The sequence below is a fragment of the Squalius cephalus genome (genome assembly GCF_949319135.1).
Source record: "Squalius cephalus genome assembly, chromosome: 7".
Taxonomy (NCBI): Eukaryota; Metazoa; Chordata; class Actinopteri; order Cypriniformes; family Leuciscidae; genus Squalius; species Squalius cephalus.
In genome coordinates, this window is record NC_137128.1 from 19,335,078 (window position 1) to 19,358,827 (window position 23,750).

A 23,750-nucleotide genomic window follows, 5' to 3' on the forward strand; every position below is an offset into this window, starting at 1 on the left:
GAATGTAAAAAATTTATTCAAGTTTTTTTTCACTCGAAGTTCAATAAATAACCCACAATTGTTCATCAAATATAAATAACACTATTTTCAATAAATACTCATAGGCAATACAAAAATACACACACAGAATTAGTTTGACATAAATGTGCAAAAGACGTTCCACTTTCACAGTTATTATCCAGTGCTACAACCTTGATCTGCCTGTGTGCTCCATTGCTGTGTTCATAGAATGAATGTTCTTTAATGCCCAAGGCCTTCCAGTCTGGCTTTGGTTCTGTTCCGTCCTCCTGAACCTCAAGAAACTGGTTCAGATGGTTCACTGACTGTCCCACAAATGCCGTGTTTATCTGGGACGCATTCCGCTGCTGCTGTCTTCAGAGTGGCCATGGGTAATTTAACCCAAATGTTGTGTGATTAGTTCCTGGTAGACTGTTGACTTGAGGAAACGAGGGTAGCAGTCTTTCTCCATGAGGGTGTAAATTTTACTCTGGGCAAGGTTGAAGCACGACAGGGTGGGTTGTTCCATATTGTTCAAAGTGATTGTTTTAGTTTCGTGATCAAGATTAACCTGAAAATATGCAGAGAAAGGATTTGCCATTAGACTTATTCATGACATTTTTTATTAAGAGTGAGTCTTCTGCGCTATTTATGTTCTTAGGATATTTACCTCTCTCGGTGCGTCAGAGCAGATGAACTCCTCATAGATATTCCTGGCCTTGGAGCACAGCTTTGAGGAGGTCTTCGTGTTCCTGTAGTCCTCACAGGCCAAATAGAAAGCGATATTTTCTTCACTGTACTCAGATGACAGGAAAGCTGTGAAAGCGTACAGTCCGTCTGCAAAGAAACATGAAGAAAACATTAGCTTTCATCCTACAGCCTGAGAATGGTGTGCTTTAATATTGCAACTGTAAAAAGTGGTAACCTGCAATTGTATATACCTTAAAGAGCCATTTTTACCTTATTTAACCTATGAAGTTAGTTTTGTTGGTGTAAGTTAATGCATTTAGGTTGATTTAGTGATTCTAAATAGTGTTTTTTTTTATTTGAACAAGTTAATTGAAATGTTACCATTTTTTTTTCTCAGTGCACCGTTCCCACTGATATAAACTCACCTTTGTGAAGCAGGAGTTCATGGAAAGACTGGCTCCATTTTTGTCTGTCCTCCAGAGTTAGCTTGGTAGTTTTTTTTGAGTGACCCATGATATTAAGCTCTTGCTTTAGCAGAAAATTCCCAAACCGAGTCGTGAGTTCCTTTGCCCTGTAAGGAACAAAATAATCATTTAATTGGGGGAAAGTACTTATAATTGATAAAAAGACATAGGCTATATTATTATTGAATTGAATAATTATTGAAGTTATTTTATAAATATTCAAATAAAATATAATATTATCATTTAAAAATTTAGACTTAAAGCTATACTTAAACTAAGGTCTAGTTAAAAAGAAAATAATGACATTTGAGCTTTTTTTTTATATATATATAAATACATATGAAACATACCTTTCCAGACAGGTGGTTGGCAGACGCTCTAGTGCTCGGCACATGTTAGCAGGTCCAAAGATTTCCTACTATGCTCCACAAGTGGCTGTCTAATAGTTACTGTTGTCTGAGACTTTTGATTCTGTCTTAAATGTCAGCAGTGCTGGGCTATTTATGTAGTTTCACCCTCCATGACATCACTTGGCTCAGCCAATGAAACGCAAGCTGTGGAGGGAGGGGGTGTTTCTGCCCTTCAAGCAGCCTTTGGTCTTCAGGGAATCATTTCCAGTAGAAAGCAATGTCAAAGATTTTTTTTTCCCTCTGATTTACTCAATTTGTTGCATAAAACACTGGAAATGGATTGGACATGTTTCAAACTTTTATTGAATAATAAACCCAAAAAGGAAAATTCTGTCATAATTCTAAACCTCTATGAATTTATTTTTATATGTGAAAAAAAAGAAGAAGAAGAAAAAAAAAAAAAGAAAATAAAAGAAATGGATTTAAGTGCTTTTTGCAATTTGCATTTTCTATTGTTGTTTTTGGACCTCATTGACTTTCACAGTATATAAAAAAAAAAGAGTTCTTCAAAATATCTTTTGTTTTATGTGCGTGAGTAAATGACAGAATTTTCCAATTTGGGTGAGCAAGCCCTCTTTGAATTTCTGATGCCACTGTGTGAAACCACAATATTTATTTTTATAACTTTGCATGTTTTATCAGTTGGTTAAATACTGTAACTATGAATAATTTTATAGATCAAAGAGATAATTTGTATTGATGTAGATGTATAGGGTACCTACACAAAGTCATTATTAAATAACTATAGGCTAATGTTTTACGTGGAAATGTATTCCAACCACATGTGTGCGCAAATGGGGCCTTTTTCTGCATACAGGAAGTGATGGGGGGATTTCAGTAGACAGGAGGAAGCCCACCCACGCGCCTTACAACCCCTGCTGATGTCACGGACTTACTCTGTGTGAACCCGTCTAGCATTCGAGTGAAGGGTCTTTAAAGCATTGTCGTAAAAACAGGAAATAGAGATGGAGAATATGTGGCAGAAGTCATCGTAATTGAGAATGAAATGGGAAATCTGTTCAGTTGATATGTTGATTATGATTTCCTTTGTTCCAAATGTTTTTTGTTTTTTTGGATCAAAGCAAAAGATCTAATGTAACCTCATGTGATTTTTCAAATCAAATATTTATCATGCTGGGAGGAAATGCTTCTTGATTTCTTTTGCTAAGCAATGAGTATTATCTCAGAGGAAAATGTAGCTCTGAGGTTGTTTTTTTTATATACTTTAACCAACAACAACAACAACAAAAAAAGGTCAGAAAAATTAAAAAGAAAATATGTATTATGTTGTAATGTATAAACTAACTGTTTTTATTCAAATCAAAAATATTATTTAATATGAATAAATCCCCTAGTGAAAAAAAAAAAAACCTATACCAAAATCTGTTTAAGATACATTTATTTAAGTATACAACAAATCCATTAACATATTTACTAACATATCGCTTGAGAGTTACTGATATAATTCTAATGAAACTTTATTGCACAATGCACATTTCTTAATATTAAGCCTTAAAATGTGTTTTAATATCACTATTATTAAGGATAGTATGATCTCTGTAGAATATCTTTAAATGCAGGATATTTAAAGTGTATCAAGTATACCAACACATTCTCATACCCAAGACGTCACTTTTTGTCACTTTCAACCATGCTTCAATATCTGACGCTCAAAGCACCCTTTAGCGTCCATATGTGACGCTTCGGTTATGGGTAGGTTTAGGCGTCATATAACTGACGCTTTCGAAAGCGTCAATATCCGACGCACAAAGCACCCTTAGCGTCAATATGAGACGCTTCGGTTGGGTAGGTTTAGGTCTGTGGTAGGGTTATGCGTCTCATATGGACGCTAAAGGGTGCAATAGATCCACTTTAGCACAATCAAATATATTAAGTATATCTTTAGTTGGACCTCAGCACTATTTCTGGATAAGCATTAAGCACAAAATTAGTTGTTTCAATTTAGCAGACTTTAAGTATGCCATTTTAGTATACCAAAAGTACAAACCTGCACAGTTTAGAGTGGCCTTTTATTGTGGCCAGCCTAAGGCACACCTGTGCAATAATCATGCTGCCTAATCAGCATCTTGATATGCCACACCTGTGAGGGGGATGGATCATCTCGGCAAAGGAGAAGTGCTCACTAACACAGATTTGACAGATTTGTGAACAATATTTGAGAGAAATAGGCCTTTTGTGTACATAGAAAAAGTCTTAGATCTTTGAGTTCAGCTCATGAAAAATGGGGGCAAAAACAAAAGTGTTGCGTTTATAATTTTGTTCAGTGTATATTAAGTACATAAATATGTAAATGTATTTGTAGTATACTTCGCATACAATAAATGCATTTCAAATACATTTAAGTATATTTGTTTTTCACTAGGGTCAACTTGACTACTTTAGGTTAAACCATGAATGTGTTAGATAAAGCAGAAATACATCTTTGAGGTACTGTAAGAATTGTAAGGTTACTGTTTTTAGATTTAAAGTCGTCATGAAATACAGTCTTTTCCAGCCTGATCTCACGGCAATTCGTACGAATTCTACGAGGTGGCTAATTCGTAGGAATTCATACGACCTCACTCGTACGAATTCGTACGATTTTTGCTAAATCGTACATATTTTACGAATTGCCCAATTCGTATGAATTCATACGAATGACCTACCCCTGACCCCGCCCCTAAACCTACCCATCACGTGGGTTTAGACAAATCGTACAAATTCGTACGAGTGAGGTCGTACGAATTCGTACGAATTAGCCACTTTTTTATCACTCGTACGAATTCGTACGAATTGGTCGTGTGATAGCGTTGTCTTTTCTCCCTTATTGTGATGAATATCCAAGTGAAATGGTTTTTCGAACAAGAAAAAAAAAAAGAAAAAAAGTAGAATCAGGAATTAATTGAATTGTTGTGGTTTGCTATTGCTGTGATGTCATGTGATTGACAGGTTGTCCTGCCCTCACGCCAGTAAACACATCATCAGAGAAGAGAAGAGATGAGCTGCAAGAGGGAGGGGAAGTTATTTTGATTAAAGATATTTGAATTTTGTTTACATGAATTTTAAAACATAATGATGTGCACAGATAAATAATTCATAACAAACACTGCAATGTTCCATAAAAAATAAGAATTGTCAATTTTGATTTCATGGTGACTTTAAGCAAAAGAGAAACAATAACAATGCAATCTCATTCGATATTTTCTTAAAGCAACCTGTAAACATCTCCATTAGCAATAACATGCTCTGTTTACTGACTTCTCAGTGCCCGATATTTGATTCCAGCAACTGTGAACTTTATTACATTAATTTGGATGACAAAAATATGTTGTGCTCTGTTTACATGCTCAATCAAAGGTCAGTGTTTTTGGGGACAGAGTGTTACAGCGAGTGTCTCTGGCCAGCTGTGGCATGTCTTATTGAGACACGTCCCCATCTGTCCACTGTCACTCTGGATGTAAACATGTTTTCTTTGCTATAATGCCCAGGCAAATAATAATAATAATAATATTACACCCTGCAAAGTCATGTGGAAAATATTATATGTGTGAAAATATAATTTCAAAAAACAAGATTTTAGAGTTGTCATTCAAGATCTAGATTTGTCATTATGATACAAATGGTCATAAACAGTCACCAAAAATGTGTTTCCTGTGGAAGCTCATTCACTTAAGAGAAAATAATTGCATAATTGCAACTCTGTATCTAACAATTGCGTCTTTATTAGTCATAATAGTGACTGTTTCTCATAATTGCAACATTTGTGTCTCACAATATCGGTCATGGAACAGAAGAGTGCAGACAAAAAGGTAAAATCCAAACTGAGTTTGAGACACACATATGTAAACCGGCGAGTAACTGGAAGGTAGATCGCTGAGATGATACTGGCAGGGTAATGACTGTTCTTATCTGTTTGCAGGCAGAGATAACAGGTAACTTGAAGGCTGTGTGGCTTGAAGATAAGATGAAGACAGAAGAAGTGAAAGTTTGAGACGGGATCGCACAGGTAAGTATCCACAGGTCGGTTGTCAGGTAAGTTTTCAGGGATGAACGACGAGACCAGACCTTGTGATGTGGAGCGTGACTGCTTAAATGGAGTGGAGCTGATGAGGGAGAATGATGTGTGGATGATTGTGAAGTGTGTGCAGGTGTGAGGGATTATGGGAAATGTAGTGCGCAACACTGTAAAAAGTGAACAGTTGGATCAACTTAAAAAATTACTTCAATTGGTAACACCTAAAGAATTTAAGTTTTCTCAACTTAAATTCTTTAGGTGTTACCAATTGAAGTAATTTTTTAAGTTGATCCAACTGTTCACTTTTTACAGTGAATGACTGGTCTGGGGACTGAGGATTTTGACAATTTCAGTGGTTTTTTCTCATAATTGTTACTATTTTTCGCAATGTGACTTTATAGCTCATTGCAATTTTTTTCTCTGAGAATTGACTTTATTTCTCATAATTGCAAATGTTTCTCTCACAATTAAGGCTTTCTGTTTCATAATAGTGCTGTTTCTTGCAGTGTGACATCTCACATCACAACTTTTTCCTCATTTGCAACTTTATATCTCATAATTTTGTATTTCTTTCTCATAATTGCAGCTTTATTTCTCACAATGTGCATTCATTTCTAATTTTACACTTGATCTCACAGTTAACTTTTTGTTTTTGTGATTTAGGAAGCAAATCTTTTTTCAGGTGGTCTTGGCAATTTACAGAAAGATACAATTTGTACTTAGTTCAGTAGGTTATTATAGCTGTACCTGCTCCTAGCTGTTTAGCTGATTATTTGGATCTCTATCTTGCACACAGCTAAGCTTATTGTTGCTGTTGCCGGAAAGCTGCACGTCCCTGGAGTTTGGTTTCCCATTTCCGTTTAACAATGGAAATAATTAACAAGGAATTGTGAACCACAATGGCTCTCTGAAATTTGGCTCAACTTATGGGAACAATTCAACTGCACAATATACAGTCTTGATAAACAGATACTGATGTGACGGCCACATCATATTGATTTTATGTTTTGCCCATTTCTAGGTTATAGGTTGTATAATGAGGTTACTTTGTAAATAGCTCATCAATTTTGAATGAAATATCTGTTGAGCTAAAAAGGATGTGGGATGTGGCGCCAAGACGTGAGTAAATAAGAGCTCCTTTTTTCACAACTATAATTGGGTCACATGAAGATCAATATGGAATGTCGTCATGATTTTTATGGAGCATAGTATGTCCTCATAAGCCCAGCCCTGATAACTATAAATAAACCAATACCAAACAATTTTCTAATCTAATGACACTATATTAATAATAAAAACATATCGTATAATAGACACTATATAGGTCAGTACATTGTTCTGTATGAAGGCAGGAAAATCGATTTCATCAAATTCAATAAAAAATATAGGCCAAAGATACTTATAATGCACCTATTTTCTCTTTCATTTCACATATTACTTTATTAATTCAAAAGAAAGCTAGCCTTCGTCTGTTATACATGAGAACCAAAACACTTGCACTAGATATGTGTCAGCTATAATGCTTTAGATATGTGTACCTTTGTAGCAAGGACTTTTTAAATGCTATTTTCAACAAACTGAACACAGGAAAGTGTCATGGTTTGAGCATGTTTAAAATTCATTTTGGACTGCATGTTTCTAAAAAAAAAATGAGAAAGTATTTACTGGTTCTTTCTGTATACTGTGAAGTATCTGATATGGAAATAATGTGTAGGCCTAGTGTTTTACACCAACACTAGTCATTGTTTTAAGTACTTGTTGACTAAATAGATATTTAAACCCCCACAAACACATGATGGCACATTGTCATTGTCATGATGGCACATTCAACAGAATTTCCCTTGGGAAAATATAATCACCGCTCATTTTCTGACATTTCTTTTCACAACAGAGTTTAACAAATGGTTGCCAAATCTATAAAGTGTATCAAATGAACAGACCTTTCCTCAGATGATTTAAATCATATATCAAACATGAATAGTATCAGTCAGTAATGATTAAATGTAGGGTAGTTGTAGACAGTAGTCACTGAGGGCCACAAACAAACAGCAGCCACTTTTACAGTTCCTCCTGAACCAAAACAATGAGCTTATGCTTCGTTCATGCCATGTTGAAACAGTAATTAAGAGATTGCAACCCACACTCTCAGAAAAAAAGGTACAAAAGCTGTCACTGGGACAGTACCTTTCAAAAGGGTACTATGTACCATTTAGGTACTAATATGTACACTTTTGGTACCAATATGTATCTTTGAGGGACTAATATGCACTCTTTAGGTACAAAGGTGTACCTTTTGAAAAGGTACCGCCACAGTGACAGCTTTTGTACCTTTTTTTCTGAAAGTGCATGACGTTCTACTGCAACACACAAATTGCCAGTAACTTTGTCTGTTTTTACTCCGCAAATGATTTCAAACAGTTTCTGTGAATGAATCAGTGAATTTGAATGATTCAGATGAGTGTGTGATTCAGTAATTAACTCTGAAGGGGGTGGATTGGAATCCACTGCTGCTTCAACATATATGTAATGAGTGATTATAATCAAGGTATTAATCAATAGTTTTTCCTTCTAAACATCACATGAGTGAATGATTTTTCTAGACTTATGAGATTTTACTTTGTTATAGAAGTTACCAGTGTGATTATGTTCTTTTCATGTATTCTCTATGCATGTATTTGATAACTGAATGCAGTAACAGTGCTTGCTCATTTAGAAATGAAATATGGAAAGATGTTTTGTTTTGTTGAGAAAGGCCCTCAACATGTGTCATCCATATATCTGTTTCTAGCTGACGAGAACTCCGGTCAATTTTAACATTGCGCTAATTTTTTTGTAAATTTGGAGTGCTGTCAGTACAGAGAACAACGACACAAATCTTTGTTGCCTACACCGTGTTATCCTCTTTTTAAAATTTGCACCCTGTTGACTTCAATGGGGCAAGTTTTAAACCTGCTTTTAGCCTCTTAACATCCTTGATGTGTCATTACAAGTGCACAGAAAATGTGAGTGATTCCTTCTGAGTGAACACGAGTGAGTCTGACTGCAGTAGATGTGAAAGATATGAATAAAAATGATGTTATTTCAGCCAACGCTCATACCTGTATTTACTTCCTGTTTTCGGCTGAAGTCCACAGTAGTCGATTGTCGAGTTCGGGCGTATGATCGTACGTACTAAACCTATGCGCGTGAACTCGACAATCGATTACTGTGGACTTCGACCGAAAACAGGAAGTAAATACAGGTATGAGCGTTGGCTGAAATAACATCATTTTTATTCATATCTTTCACATCTACTGCAGTCAGATTCACCCGCGTTCACTCTAAAGGAATCACTCACATGGCTGGTGCACTTGTAATGACACATCAAGGATGTTAAGAGGCTAAAAGCAGGTTTAAAACTTTCCCCATTGAAGTCAACAGGGTGCAAATTTTAAAAAGAGGATAACACGGTGTAGGCAACACCGATTTTTGTCGTTGTTCTCTGTATTGACAGCACTCCAAATTTACAAAAAAATGAGCTCAATGTTAAAATTGACCGGAGTTCTCCTTTAAGGTTACAGGGGTCCAACTATATGTGACTTCACCTGATTTACAGAATTGTACCTCTTTCATGTGTATTTCTCTAGAGAATAAAGTGAATATTATCTGTACTTCTTCCTGAGGAGGGAATGTATTATCAGTATGTTTTGGTAGTTTGTCCTAATCAGTGATGTAGTGGTGCCTGCAGAAGTGGATATACTCTTAATTTATGCCCCCAATATTTTTTTAAGCGTCCCAGCAAAGGATGAACGCTCTGTGTTATAAACAGTGACATGTAAGACTAGTCTTGCATATTAGTTCACCCCAAAATGGGCCAGTATTTGCACTAAACTTTCGCTGCTTGACTTCAAGGAGAAAGGATCATTATGAAATTTGACACAGAGGTGCAGTTTTGCAATTAATACTGGCCCACCGACTATAGGAGACTATTCATAAATAATTATGAATTTTGAGCTATGATTTTGAGTGACTATTGCTTAGTCCATCCACACATGAAAATTGGACAACTATTCTCTCACCTTGCAAGTAGTCTGCGCCAGTAGTTTCAACAGATAGTGTAAACTTATAATGGTGGCACACTCTGGCCTACACTATCTGCTTGGTCTGTGCACAAGTTAAATCGCTTGCACAGATTTAAAATCTTCTTTTTGTCTGTCCACAGGTCTGGGCAGTCATTATTAGTATCGACATAAAAAATAAATAAATAAATACACCAACATGAGTGATTGAATTATTATGGGCTATAAATGTAACTGTATAATATGTAATTAACATTTATATATGTACTATATAAATGTTATTTTGGGCTATAAATGTAACAAATGAAACAATTACCAAAAACCTGAATATTACTAAATTGAGTTCATTGCCATGAGAATTTCAGGTAGCTGTCAAAATAATGAAAGCATTCAAGTAATGCATATTATATTGAAAGCAGGCGCTCTTGTGGTGTGGGATGCATTTTCTTGGGCCAGGTAAAAAAAAAGAAAATTTTAAGTTTTCAACTTCATCTTTCTCTCTTAATGAAAATCCCCCTTCCACGCACAAGTGGTCACTAAATGGTTTAATTGTGTCACAAACTGTGACATTCAGCAGTGGCGTAATTAGGCTCTCTAAACATTTAACAGTCAGTTACACGCAATGTGAAGAACTCTGAATTGGCATATTATTGAGTCAACCAGAGTTTACAAACAATGCGAAATCTAAATGTATTTGTCATTGAATCATTCATTCAAGAGATTCGTTCAAAAACACTGAATCATCCAGTAATCAAACAAGTGACGTCTTTATGAGTGAGTCATTGAATCATTCATTCAAGAGATTCATAAAAAAATCCAGTAATGAAACAAGTGAAGTCTTTATGAGAGAGTCATTGAATCATTCATTCAAGAGATTCGTTCAAAAACACTGAATCATCCAGTAATCAAACAAGTGAAGTCTTTATGAATGAGTTATTGAATCATTCATTAAAATGTAATGTAAAAATTTAAGTCGTGATTCTCAACTTATCCAGAATTGTGCAGCTCTACTCCAACTGATTGTTTCTCCTATGACACACACTGTGTCACACAGTGATGGGCAAATGGTCATTTCGAGGCCTGACGTATGTTATTAACAAAATTTACAAGGTCCTGCTATTAAAAAGTGCTCACCTTGGTTGACGTCTTCATTCGAAGTTGTAGTTGAAAAGGCAGCATATCTGTCACTGTCGGCATCATCTCTGACTGGGGTTGGGAATGGAGCGGGCGTGGACGCTGTCGCTTGGCTATCGTTAGCTAGCAGCACCAAATGTAGCGTTGCAAGGTCGTTTGTTATTCTGAATTTTTTTTTTTTTGAGTAGTTCGCTTCATCTTTCTTATTAATTCTTTAAATATTCTAAAGGCCATTTTTAAAAATGGCGTTGAGCATTACCAAAATGCCAGGCAGCAAATCAGGCAGTGATTGACAGTGCTCTGATCCAATCTGGCGTTGGGCATTGTCAGACTGACAATGCGCGTGGGGGTGGGGGAATCAAGGGATCACTGCATCACTGTCTTTACTGGGTGTTTTTTATTCACATGAGATTGGATTAGCTACTAAAAGATGTACATCAGAGGGGATTTAGAAGTGGTATATGCAATGCCGACTGAAAAAGAAGTGGATATAGAAGTGGGAAGCCGTATACCTGCGTATACCCTGCACTACACCAATGGTCCTGATGATAGTTAGCTCAGGCCCTCTGCAACCTTGAGGAAACTGCTATTCCCTATGCTTTTGTGTGTGAGTTGGATGTTCTGTGCAAGTCTTGTATAGGAGTTATGGGATACTTTGGCATGCAACAACAGACCCGAAGGCGCCTTTCTTCGACTTCCGAGGTCACCGCAGACCTAAATCTAGGAATCGTGCGACGACTATCTTGACTACATGTTTCATTACTGAATGATGTTTCTGAACAAATCGTTTGAATGAATAATTCACTGACTCACTCATAAAGACGCTTGTCACCCCAGTATTTTGTTTTGACAAATTTCCAAACTGACTTCAGATAAAAAATTACCCTTCAGAATCCTTGAATGAGTTCAGTTAAAAAGCCACAGAAAATACGTGAATTCAATATGATTCAGATTATGATGAACAGGATGTAGACAATGACATGAGAATGGACGTCTGTGGGGATTGCCCATGCTACTCTTCAAAAGAATATTGGATTTGCCCAACATTCTGGATAACTGGACTTTAACTGGAAGAAGTGCAGACTTATGGGAATACAGCCGTCTTAAACTGGCAATTGTCCCAGAAACTGTGGGCCTAAAGAAATTTCAACTTTCCCTCAAATCTGCCAGAAGAGGTTTTAAAATATGAAGGTTCAAAGGGTCTTGTTGCTAAAAATATGAATCTCCAATTGTGTAACTGGAGGAACAGTAACAGATCAGATTAGAGCAGGAACTCTGCTGGATAATCTGAATAAATTAACCTGACAAATTAGGTTACTTCAATAAAAGTAAATATAATTTGCTAGTATGAACAGGTTCTTGGGGTAAAAATTGTGCTCTAATGTCTTTCTGCCTTCAGGATTTAATATAAAATATACATGTATGTGTATTTTTCTAATAGTGTGTATCTTCCACCCAAAGCATATTCTCAGCATGACATTTTATGGCAATAGAGAATGAAACACTGGGTTTTTCAGTGAAGAACAGCAGGGGTCTTTGAATAGAACAGTGGTCTGCATTAAGTATATCAATCTTCCTCAGTTTTCTGCAGAATTAAGCACTCCCAGAGATACCTGGAAAGATAACAGGCCAACAAATGAAAATGGCCTCACCACAGGATGTTTTCATACATAACACTTAATTGGGAACATTGTAATACTTGTGCCGGTTGAGCACTGATATTTCTTTTTAATGCTGAGATTGGCTTCATCACAAAGCTAAAGCTTAAGCAAGCTGGTTTTATTAGAAGAAAGAACAAAAAAGTGTTGCATATTCACACATATATTTCTGTCTCTATGACAGCAAACTGTGACTCTCCAGCAGCTAGTAAGGGCAAAATGGGGCAATGGGTTTATTCGTGACACATCGTTGCGTGATCGTCTTTTTCTAGAGATCATTCCACCTATGTAGGCATTAAATTAACTTTTTAAATGAACATTTTCTTCAAATTAATTAATTCTCCCAATCATGGGCGTAGGACATGGGCCGGGGGCACTTTTAATAAAATGTACTGTAATAATTTTTGGCCACCACTAGGGGCCACTGGCAAGCCTTCTTGCGGCTTGAGACCTATACTGCCACCACCTTTAATTCTAACCCGGTCTGGTCCGGGGGGAGCACACCAAACACACTCCAACACAGGAATTACCAAAGGAATACACTTTTTTATTAGTAACAATAGCAGCCGTATGGCATTCGCTCACTCAATTATCCTGATTACATATACTGGTCATCTCATTTCATTAAACCGTGAACACACATTTTGTTAGGGAACCAAATACTCATTCCAAATTCACAGCAAACTATAGTGATATCTCAGACAAAGCACACTTAATTAGAAACTCCAATCACATGCCCTAGATACAATAACCAGCATAGGCAATCAACATACAGTTCATGAAGGCAATAATCACCAAGGGCTAGACACAACACAACACACATAATAAATCATATAGAATGATTAAAATAATTTCGGACTTCCCTGTCCACGTCCGACGACACCCTGCCGTCACTGTGAGGACTCAACCTTCCTCGCCGCGGTAATGGTAGGAAGGTCTCGTTACACCAGCCAGGTCCACCTACACTTACTTCCCTATCTTTCTATTTTTCCCCCCAACTGTCTACCTCCAGGCCAATAAGTGGGACCCCGGTTTTCTTCACGCCGGTGGTGCTAGCCAACCACGAACGCCACAGATCCCCTTTGTGAACCCAGCAGGTTAAAAACACAGTTTATCAGTCTCTCCTCCCCTTCAGTGTCCGACAACCCCCATTTTAAAAGTCCCCAATTATCGTTCATCGTCCACAGGTGTTCCAGAAACCATAAATCCTTCCGTGTTTGTCCGTGACAATGACGTCACGCACCGTCCATCGAATCATAATCATTACACTACTTCCCCTCTTGAAAAATGGGACTCGTCCTCGAGTCCCTAAACAGCTCCATCATAATCCTTAAACCACACAGGGGGTTTTCTTATTCGTAGGGGACGGCCCCCCTCTGTAATAGATATCGTTGGTGTGGACAATTTCCCCCCAGCCGCAAACAGATCACTCCTGCTAGCCCCCTCCGCAACCGTAGATCCAGCAGGTAAGGGAGGCTCTCTCACTGTAGCCGGAGACACAGGGGGGCAACCACTGTCCACCACTGGAGCTTCTGCCAAAGCAGAGGGCAGCTCAGCCTCAATAAAAAGCTGCGATGCTTGGGATCCCCCGATAGCAGCCGACCGCCCAGGTGAAGCAGGTACTCCAGCAGCAGGTGAAATAGCCAACTGAAATTCGTCCGCGACACCAGAAGAAGCAGATGAATGGACGTCCCCAACAGCAACAGGAACATCAGGTGGCCGTGATCGTCGAAACACCCAAGTAGACCCAAAGCCTGGACCCCTTTCCTTCCTCCCCGTAGTCTGGGCAGATGTAATCTCCTGGTCAGCTTTGGCTTTTGTATAGCCACCCCCAGACTCTGCAACCATAGAAGGGACATAAGGTTTCAGCTGATTAAAATGCACCACATGATCTATACCTCCTGCCTCTGGTTGTATCCGATACAACACTTCAGATACCTTCTCCAACACCTTATAGGGGCCCTTAAACCGTTTCTGCAATTTTGGGCTCACCCCCTTCTTCCTGGCCTTATTCTTTAGCCACACCAACTCACCCTCTGAATAATACTGAAACCTGGCTTTAAAGTCAAAATGCAACTTTTGATGTTCCGAGGCTCTAGCCTGATGATTTTTCACTGCCCCAACTACAGTTGCCAGGCTTTCAGCTACCCCCTTCACATACTCATTCACGGTTGCAAATCGCTCTTGTCCATCTACGTCCATCATGACATCAATAGGCAAAACCATCTCCTGCCCAAATAAAACTTTATATGGGGTAAAGCCAGTACTGGAATGAACACTACTTCTATAAGCCATCATTACATAAGGCAAAAGGACATCCCAATTCTGCTGATTATCCTCAACATAAAAAGACAACATGGACAGCAATGTACGATTAAACCTCTCAATCATTCCATCTGACTGCGGCTGATATGGAGATGTCCTTGTCTTATTAATGCCTAGTAACCGACACAATTCCCCAAACAAATTTGATTCGAAATTTCGACCTTGGTCGGAATGCAGGCTTCTAGGGGTTCCATAACGACACACCCACTCTTCTACAAGTACTCTGGCTACGGTCTTTGCTTCCTGGTTTGGGAGTGGGTACGCTTCTGTCCACTTTGAAAAATAATCCCCCACAACCAACACATATTTGTTTTTAAGGAGGGTCTCAGGGAGGGGCCCTAATATATCAAGTGCAACTCGTTCATAAGGACGAGATGTTACAGAAGGAATAAGCGGGGCCCGGGGAACCGGACCGTTTTCCTTATGAACCGCACATTCAGGACATTCTTGACACCATCGTTTCACATCCTTATACCATCCTGGCCAATAAAAACGACCCCTCACCTTTTCTTGTAGCTTTTGCACTCCTAAATGGCCTCCCGTAGTTATATTATGCAACAACCTCAAAATGTCTGGCACCATAGACTGTGGAATAATAACTTGAGTTTTTGCCCTCAGACCAATTTTTGAAGGCAACACCCTCACCAACCTCTGCCCCTTAACCTCTATCTGCTCCCAGACCAAGGCATACTTCTTAAGGGATGGGTAGGTCTTCATAACTGCTTGTCGATTACCTTTCTGAGTCTTCAATGTTAACATCAAACTCAACTCTGGGTCCCTATGCTGAGCTTGTGTCAAATCATTCTCTCCTCCTTCCACCCCCCTAATTTCTTGATTCGAGAACTCTCCCTGTTCCAAAGCACCACCCTGAGGTAAAGATTTTACCTCTACATAACTAACAGAGCTAGCCACACCCTCTCCAGAATAAGCTGGTAATCTGGATAGCGCATCAGCATTAATGTGGTCTTTACCTGGTCGATGAACAATTTTATATTGGAAAACAGCTAATTGTTCCAACCAACGGGCCAACTGGCCTTCCAAACCCTGAAAATTATGCAACCAACGAAGAGAATTGTGGTCCGTTCGCAACAAAAACTCTTTCCCTAAAAGGAAATGTTTGAAATACTTGGTAAAAGTAACCACACTAAGCAGTTCCTTCTTTGTGGTGGCGTATTTACGTTCTTGTTTACTCAAAGTCCTACTAGCATACGCCACCACTCGCTCCAACCCATCAACTTCCTGTGACAAAACAGCCCCAATCCCCGAATCACTGGCATCTGTATCCAGGATGAATGAACGCTGGGGGTCTGGATAGGCTAAAACCGGAGCAGTAGTAAGGCACAATTTCAACTTCTCAAAAGCAGTCTGACAGCAATCATCCCACTGAAATCGCCTCCCCTTTTCTGTTAGCCGATGTAACGGTCTAGCCAACTCAGCAAAGCCCTTCACGAATCGTCTATAATATGAGGCTAAGCCCAAAAAGCTTCGTACCTCAGTCTGATTTTTAGGGGTTGGCCACGATTGTACAGCTTCCACTTTGCTGGGATCAGCCATAACCCCCTCAGCCGAAATAACATGACCAAGGTACTGTACTTTGGTGGCAAACAGATTACACTTAGATGGTTTTACTTTGAGATTGGCAGCCTGCAATTGGGACAACACTTGACCCAACCGCTGAAGATGTTCCCCAAAATTCTTCCCAAAAACTATAATATCGTCTAGGTACACTAAACACACGGACCACTGCAAATCTGCCAGAATCAAGTCCATAAGCCTTTGAAATGTACTTGGACTATTAGACAGCCCAAACGGAAGAACATTAAATTCAAAGAGCCCCTGTCTTGTTATGAAGGCTGTTTTAGGGCGATCAATAGGGTCCACTTCGACCTGCCAGTAACCGCTAGCTAAGTCTAAAGTAGAAAACCACTGTGCATGGGTTAAGCTATCTAATGCGTCGTCAATACGTGGAAGGGGATATGCATCTTTTCTAGTGACATCATTTAACTTACGATAATCGACACAAAACCTCAATGTGCCATCTTTCTATCCCACCGCTGCCACCAGTGTAATAATTTTTGGCCACCACTAGGGGCCACTGGCAAGCCTTCTTGCGGCTTGAGACCTATACTGCCACCACCTTTAATTCTAACCCGGTCTGGTCCGGGGGGAGCACACCAAACACACTCCAACACAGGAATTACCAAAGGAATACACTTTTTTATTAGTAACAATAGCAGCCGTATGGCATTCGCTCACTCAATTATCCTGATTACATATACTGGTCATCTCATTTCATTAAACCGTGAACACACATTTTGTTAGGGAACCAAATACTCATTCCAAATTCACAGCAAACTATAGTGATATCTCAGACAAAGCACACTTAATTAGAAACTCCAATCACATGCCCTAGATACAATAACCAGCATAGGCAATCAACATACAGTTCATGAAGGCAATAATCACCAAGGGCTAGACACAACACAACACACATAATAAATCATATAGAATGATTAAAATAATTTCGGACTTCCCTGTCCACGTCCGACGACACCCTGCCGTCACTGTGAGGACTCAACCTTCCTCGCCGCGGTAATGGTAGGAAGGTCTCGTTACACCAGCCAGGTCCACCTACACTTACTTCCCTATCTTTCTATTTTTCCCCCCAACTGTCTACCTCCAGGCCAATAAGTGGGACCCCGGTTTTCTTCACGCCGGTGGTGCTAGCCAACCACGAACGCCACAGATCCCCTTTGTGAACCCAGCAGGTTAAAAACACAGTTTATCAGTCTCTCCTCCCCTTCAGTGTCCGACAACCCCCATTTTAAAAGTCCCCAATTATCGTTCATCGTCCACAGGTGTTCCAGAAACCATAAATCCTTCCGTGTTTGTCCGTGACAATGACGTCACGCACCGTCCATCGAATCATAATCATTACAGTACATTCATCCTTCGCACTTTTTTCAGACAAGCAACATGACATCATGACTTTGCGTAAACATACACGCCACTTTCAAGTCAAGTGGCGTGTTATTTATACGCATTTTGAGCTTTCCGCGTGTATGTCCACGCGCGTGTATGTGTACGCCGTTAAACGTCAGAGTGATTCCGCGTGTATGTGTACGCCGTTAAATGTCCGAGCGAAACGGAGGAAAATGTATATCTACATCTGGGGAGCAATATTTTTTTTCCTAGGATGGTAGGGGAACACTCATAAATGGTATTAACCCGAGTGATGGGTAGGTTTAGGGACGCGGTTGGGGTAGGTCATATATATTTATATACAGTAATGTAACGTAAATCAACGGCGTTGATAAACACGCTGAAAAGCGATTATGCGTGTTGATAACACGCCAAAAATGGAAATACGAATTGGCGTGTCATACATACGCCATTTCATGAGATCAGTCTGCAACAAGTGTGTTCATGTTGAGGTTTTCATAGACCAACGTGAATAATTATAGGTTTAAATTCAAAGAGACAAGATAGTCCATTCATGACTAAGCATTACGGAGCGCTAAACACGCTCATGTAATGTATGTTTCATTCATACTCAAAGCCAGAGGGCGCTCTCTCGCAGAAATTCCAAAACAAATTCATAGAAGTAATAACTTGTAATGACATTGGACCTTATATGGACAAAGGCATATACACTGAACAAAATTATAAACGCAACACTTTTGTTTTTGCCCCCATTTTTCATGAGCTGAACTCAAAGATCTAAGACTTTTTCTATGTACACAAAAGGCCGATTTCTCTCAAATATTGTTCACAAATCTGTCTAAATCTGTGTTAGTGAGCACTTCTCCTTTGCTGAGATAATCCATCCACCTCACAGGTGTGGCACCTCTGGCCACAATAAAAGGCCACTCTAAAATGTGCAGAACTTCACCGATTTGCATTAAGCTTTGTATCGTTAGAAACCCAGTCATATTTTTGAATGGTCGTGCATTATTCCCTCATCCCCTCATTTTCCCCTGAAGGGGGAGAAAGGAGAAATACGGATTTCAGTGTTGCGGTTCCTGCTTATAATGATGTAAAAATCGTCATTTTGCGTCATTCTAAGCAGGAAGTCCCATATCTTTGTAGAGGGGTTGAGACTACAAACACTCATTCCTCATTTTTCCAGGGGGTGGGACCCACTCATACTACAGACCTATTACAGATCAGTTGGTGGGACTTCACTTGCAGAAACTAAAAGCAATATCCGCCATCTTATTTGGAAGCTAAACTAACAGGCGCTGTGGAGCCAGATGTGAAGTTACGACAATGGCGGAAGGTACTCAATATGAAATGGAAGAAGAGGATTCCATGAAGCATGAGCTACACACTGTTCTTGAGCTAATCTGAAAGCCACACGAAGTTTGGAGGTCTGTAGCTATTGACTCTGCAGAAAGATGGCGACTTCTGCGCACTGTGCGCCTCAGCATGTGCTAACCCCGCAATGTAATTTTACGTGGCCTACCACTTCGTGGCTGAGTTGCTGTTGTTCCCAGTTGCTTTCACTTTGTTATAATACCACTAATAGTTGACCGTGGATTATTTAGTAGTGATGAAATTTCATACTTACTGCACAGGTGGCAACCTATCACAGTATCACGCTTGAATTCAATGAGCTCCTGAGAGCAACCCATTCTTTCACAAATGTTTGTAGAGGCAGTCTGCATGCCTACTGTAGGTGCTTGATTTTATACAACTGTGGCCATGTTGCGTTTACGTGGCTGTTCTGTGTTCTGAATATCCTGAGTTTGTTAAATAAAGCCTGGAATCTGGTGCGATTAAATCAAATTTGGTGCGACTTCATTTGCAACTGAGAGTCAATATGTAAATATTTCACCCACTGATATTTAATAACATTGGTAGTTGCAGAAAACCAAAATGTATTCTTGATTAGATGGGGTGTTGTGGTGTAACAGTTAAAGATCTAGACTAATAATTAAAAGGTTATGTTCACCATTGTGATCTCGATCCAGACACTTAACCTCATGTAACTCTAGAGGGACTGTCCCTTTAATACATTAACTTCCTGACCTTAGATGAATTCATCATCTAAATTACTGAGTGATTTTACAGTTGGACATTGATTCGTTCAGTTGTAAAATAAGGAATCTAGTGAAATGTGAAATATATCCACTGTTATTGTACCCATGTCAAAATGAGTTATTTTGTTTTGTTTTTATTCTTAGCTCATAAAGGTTTTGCAAGCAATCCCATGGCTTCCATAAATTGTCAGTTTATTTTCTTATATAAAATATGCTTCTTGGAACACAATCATTATTGAGTGGAAAGTGAGAAGACAGTTTTAAAAGTGCACTTGTAACTTCAAAACTTAAAAGTATCTTTTTTAAAAACTGTACCTTCCCATAATATTCACAAAATTAAAGACTTTTGTAAATAAAGAATTAATTAAATACATTATAAAGTGCACTTTGTAATAACTTTTAACTTTAAAAAAAGTTGTACTTTAAAGTAAATCATTATGTATTTAATCTTTTGGCATATAGTTATTTTGATTTGATTTTACATTTAAATTTGATATATTTTGCTAATTTGCAGCTTCATCATTACACATGTGTAATTACAAATATATCTACATACGTCAATGGAAGTGACATTCAAGTACTAACTACCTTAGTTAACATGAACTAAGAATGAACAATATTTCTTCAGCATTTATTAATCTTAGTTAATATTCATTTCAACGTTTACTACTACATTACTAAAATCAAAGGTTGTGTTTGTTAACATTAGTTCATCACTGTGAACTAACATGAACAAACAACATCTGTATTTTTATTAACTTACATTAACAAAGATTAATAAATACTGTAACAAATTGCTCCCTGTTAGTTCATGTTAATTAATACATAAACTAAATGTTACCCAATGAACCTTTTTGTAAAGTGTTACCCAACATATTTCAAATACAACATAAGTAATTATGAAATTAAATATAAAGATGTCCTTCTTAGGTGTGTCAAAAAAGCACTCTAAAGTTCAGCTATTGCATTTATTATACTACTGTATAACACATTTTCATTTGATTGTAACTAACATGCAATTGAGTTTCTGAAAACATTACATTCAAGTATATTCTTTTAAAGTATATGTTTCCATAATAAATACACGTATTAAAAGGAGTTCTTTTTCACAAAGGAAAGCCCAGTCTATCTTCAGAAAACAACAAATCAGGAAGTTTTGCATCTTCTTAATGGTCCAACCCTTTGCCCTTCTGTCCCTAAAGAGAATATTCTGGCCACATCCTCCTCTGTAAATTCCCAATTTCAAAAGATGGGATGAATTTAGTGCTCCGTCAAATAGAGCAATGGTGTAACGCAACAATCCCCAGTAAGATACAGCCAGAGCGCTTTGACCCAATCTGATGAGTAATAGCCTATATAGGAGACTGAGAGTAAGACAGTGACAGACACCGTCCTGCCCACACTCTGTGTTATGTGTAGCTCAAATCTCAAGGGATTTCCTGAACCAAGTTGTGTTTAACCAACAACAGTTGGCAAATGAACCAGCAGAGATGATTAATTCAGTTGACAGATGACATCTAAACACAAAATAAACAGCTCACTGATAAGAGCCTTGACTGAAGCCTGTAAACGAGTGTAAAAGCAAAACTGTGTATGTTGTTTCTGTGACATGTCACATCCTCCCTGCGGTTGCTGGAACTCATGGGCCGGGCTTATGCTTGAAGAGTTTATTATTCATAATAATAAATAACTATGATATGGATGTCAAATGTCAATGCTGTGACTAATAATTACAGTTTTAAAAGAGAGTTTGGGGATTGGTTGCAAAAGACAAACTTGCCCATATGATGAAATGTCACTTTTTTGTTGTCTAATTTACACTATCATTTAAAGTTTGGGGTTAGTAGGATTTTTGTAGTATCTTATGCTCAAAAATACTGCATTCATTTGATCAAAAATACAATAAAAACAGTAACATTGTGAAATATGATTACAATTTAAAATAATTGAATATATATATATATATATATATTTCAAAATGTAATTTATTCCTGTGATGCAAAGCTGAATTTTGGATCACACAATCCTTCAGAAATCATTCTGAAATGCTGATTTGCTGCTCAAGATTTGATACATTTTATTCAGGATTCTTTGATGGATAAAAAAGCTCAAATGAAAGGCACTTATTTGAAGTACCACTCAAAAAACACCATATTCCCACGGCTGTGTGCTCTTAAAACACAGTAATTGAGCTTATATAGGCCTATATATATATCCCCATATGCCAAAACGGTGGAAAAGCTCAATTACTGTGTTTTAAGAGCACACAGCAGTCAATAGTGTGTTATTTGAGTGGTCATCAACGTTAGTGTGTTTTCCAAGCAATAGTCCTGCTCGATCTGGTGTAAATGCCCCTCAGGTTGTTCTGTAAACAACACTCAAGTGATATGTTTAGCACACACTACAGTCCACCAATCACCAAGAGAAAATCATTCATTTTAAGATGGTCTTGGTAGACTATTGAAACCACCAGAGAGCAGCAGAGTGCAACTAGAAGATCCTTATAACAATTTGTGTAAAAACTTACCTTCAGAATGACTTTGATTACACTGAAATATGGTTTGAATTACATATGAACATTGGAATAACATCAGGAACTAAAATAACATCAGGAACTAAAATATCAACAACATTGTAGTTTTCATACACTTTAAACCCATGTCCCTCACTGATATCTTTGACACTTTAAATGCCTTGATCTTTAGAGCAATCTGATGTAACGAGGAGCTGCGAGTTTACTGCTCACCTGAAAACTTGGATTTAACGATTTTATTAGTTACTTTATATTCATAGAGGTTCTCAAATGATTGCTCATGTAGACCTGCCCTTTATCAAGGGCCTTCACTGTAGATTGGACAGTTGTTGGACAACCAATGAGGACACAGTTTGTTGTTGTTGTTGTTGCTACTACTGCTTGACAAGGCACATAAAATAAGTCAGTATATGATCAAATATGAAGACACACACTTAAACACAAAAGTAATTTTTTGGCTAAATTCTATTAAATTGCAGACAGTCTCACAGTAAAGAGCTGCATGTAGAATTCAGAAACCCTGTTATTAGCGATACTGGTGGCCGTTGAGTGAACTGCAGTCAGAAACTTATTCCTCATGCTTGAACTTGTGCACACGTTACAAAGAAACTGAACGTGATTCAAAGCCCCAATATAATTCCCCAATAAAGGCCCAATAAAATTCTTTTTAGTATTTTGCTTATTAGTATATATATATATATATATAAAAAGTTGGAAATACCTGCAGGGAACATCCAAATGCCGTCTTCACAGATGGGAGTTATGGTTAGAGGAATTGCTCTGGGCTTTCCTCTCAATAACAAAATAAGCACAACAAAAATGATAGGGGTGACAACCATAATTAAGAAAGCACCAAGCAGAGCACGTTGTGGATGTTTGCACAAGCTCTGCAATTCACCAGCATCTTGTCGACAGATGAGGTAATTACAATTACATTGTTATGTTATGTACAAAGTTTGATTTAAGTAAATTTATATTATAGGCTATTTTTATGTTAAATATCTGGCAGTGTGAGGCTACAGTTTGAATTAACCCCCTTTCTTTACATGACACATTGCAATTCAGCTCTGTACAATGTGGGAGTCGGAATAATTGTCTCTTGTGAGCTGAGTTTGCTAATGCTAACATGATGCTAACGCTAGCGATGCACCCTCGCATCTCTGCGTCAAAGTTTACGTTCTGAGATAACACTGCCATCTTGTGGGCTGGTAACACAAAAATCTTGGATGTAAACAATTAAATAAATATTGATACAGGGAGCGAGCGAGTTTAAACCAGAGATTACATTAGATTACAGCTTTCTTATTTCTGCTTTAACATTTATTTCATGCTTTTTTTCCCTCTATTTTCTTTTATTTTTATTAATCATTGAATAAAACATTAAAATATAGAGACAATATATACATGCATTTTAAAATTAAATT

At 38.0% G+C, this 23,750-nt stretch overlaps 1 protein-coding gene across 1 annotated transcript; it reads right to left on the minus strand.

Annotated features, from left to right (window-relative positions):
* On the minus strand, positions 1 to 23,401 carry rgs5b (regulator of G protein signaling 5b). Its single transcript, XM_079877219.1, has 5 exons — positions 23,048 to 23,401; positions 1,502 to 1,830; positions 1,113 to 1,258; positions 668 to 834; positions 1 to 568 (listed from the first exon to the last, which is right to left on the minus strand). Exons 2-5 carry the CDS (start codon positions 1,543 to 1,545, stop codon positions 395 to 397), a joined length of 531 nt encoding a protein of 176 aa, XP_079733345.1. The 5' UTR covers positions 1,546 to 1,830; positions 23,048 to 23,401; the 3' UTR covers positions 1 to 394.
* Between the last annotated feature and the right edge of the window lie 349 nt (positions 23,402 to 23,750).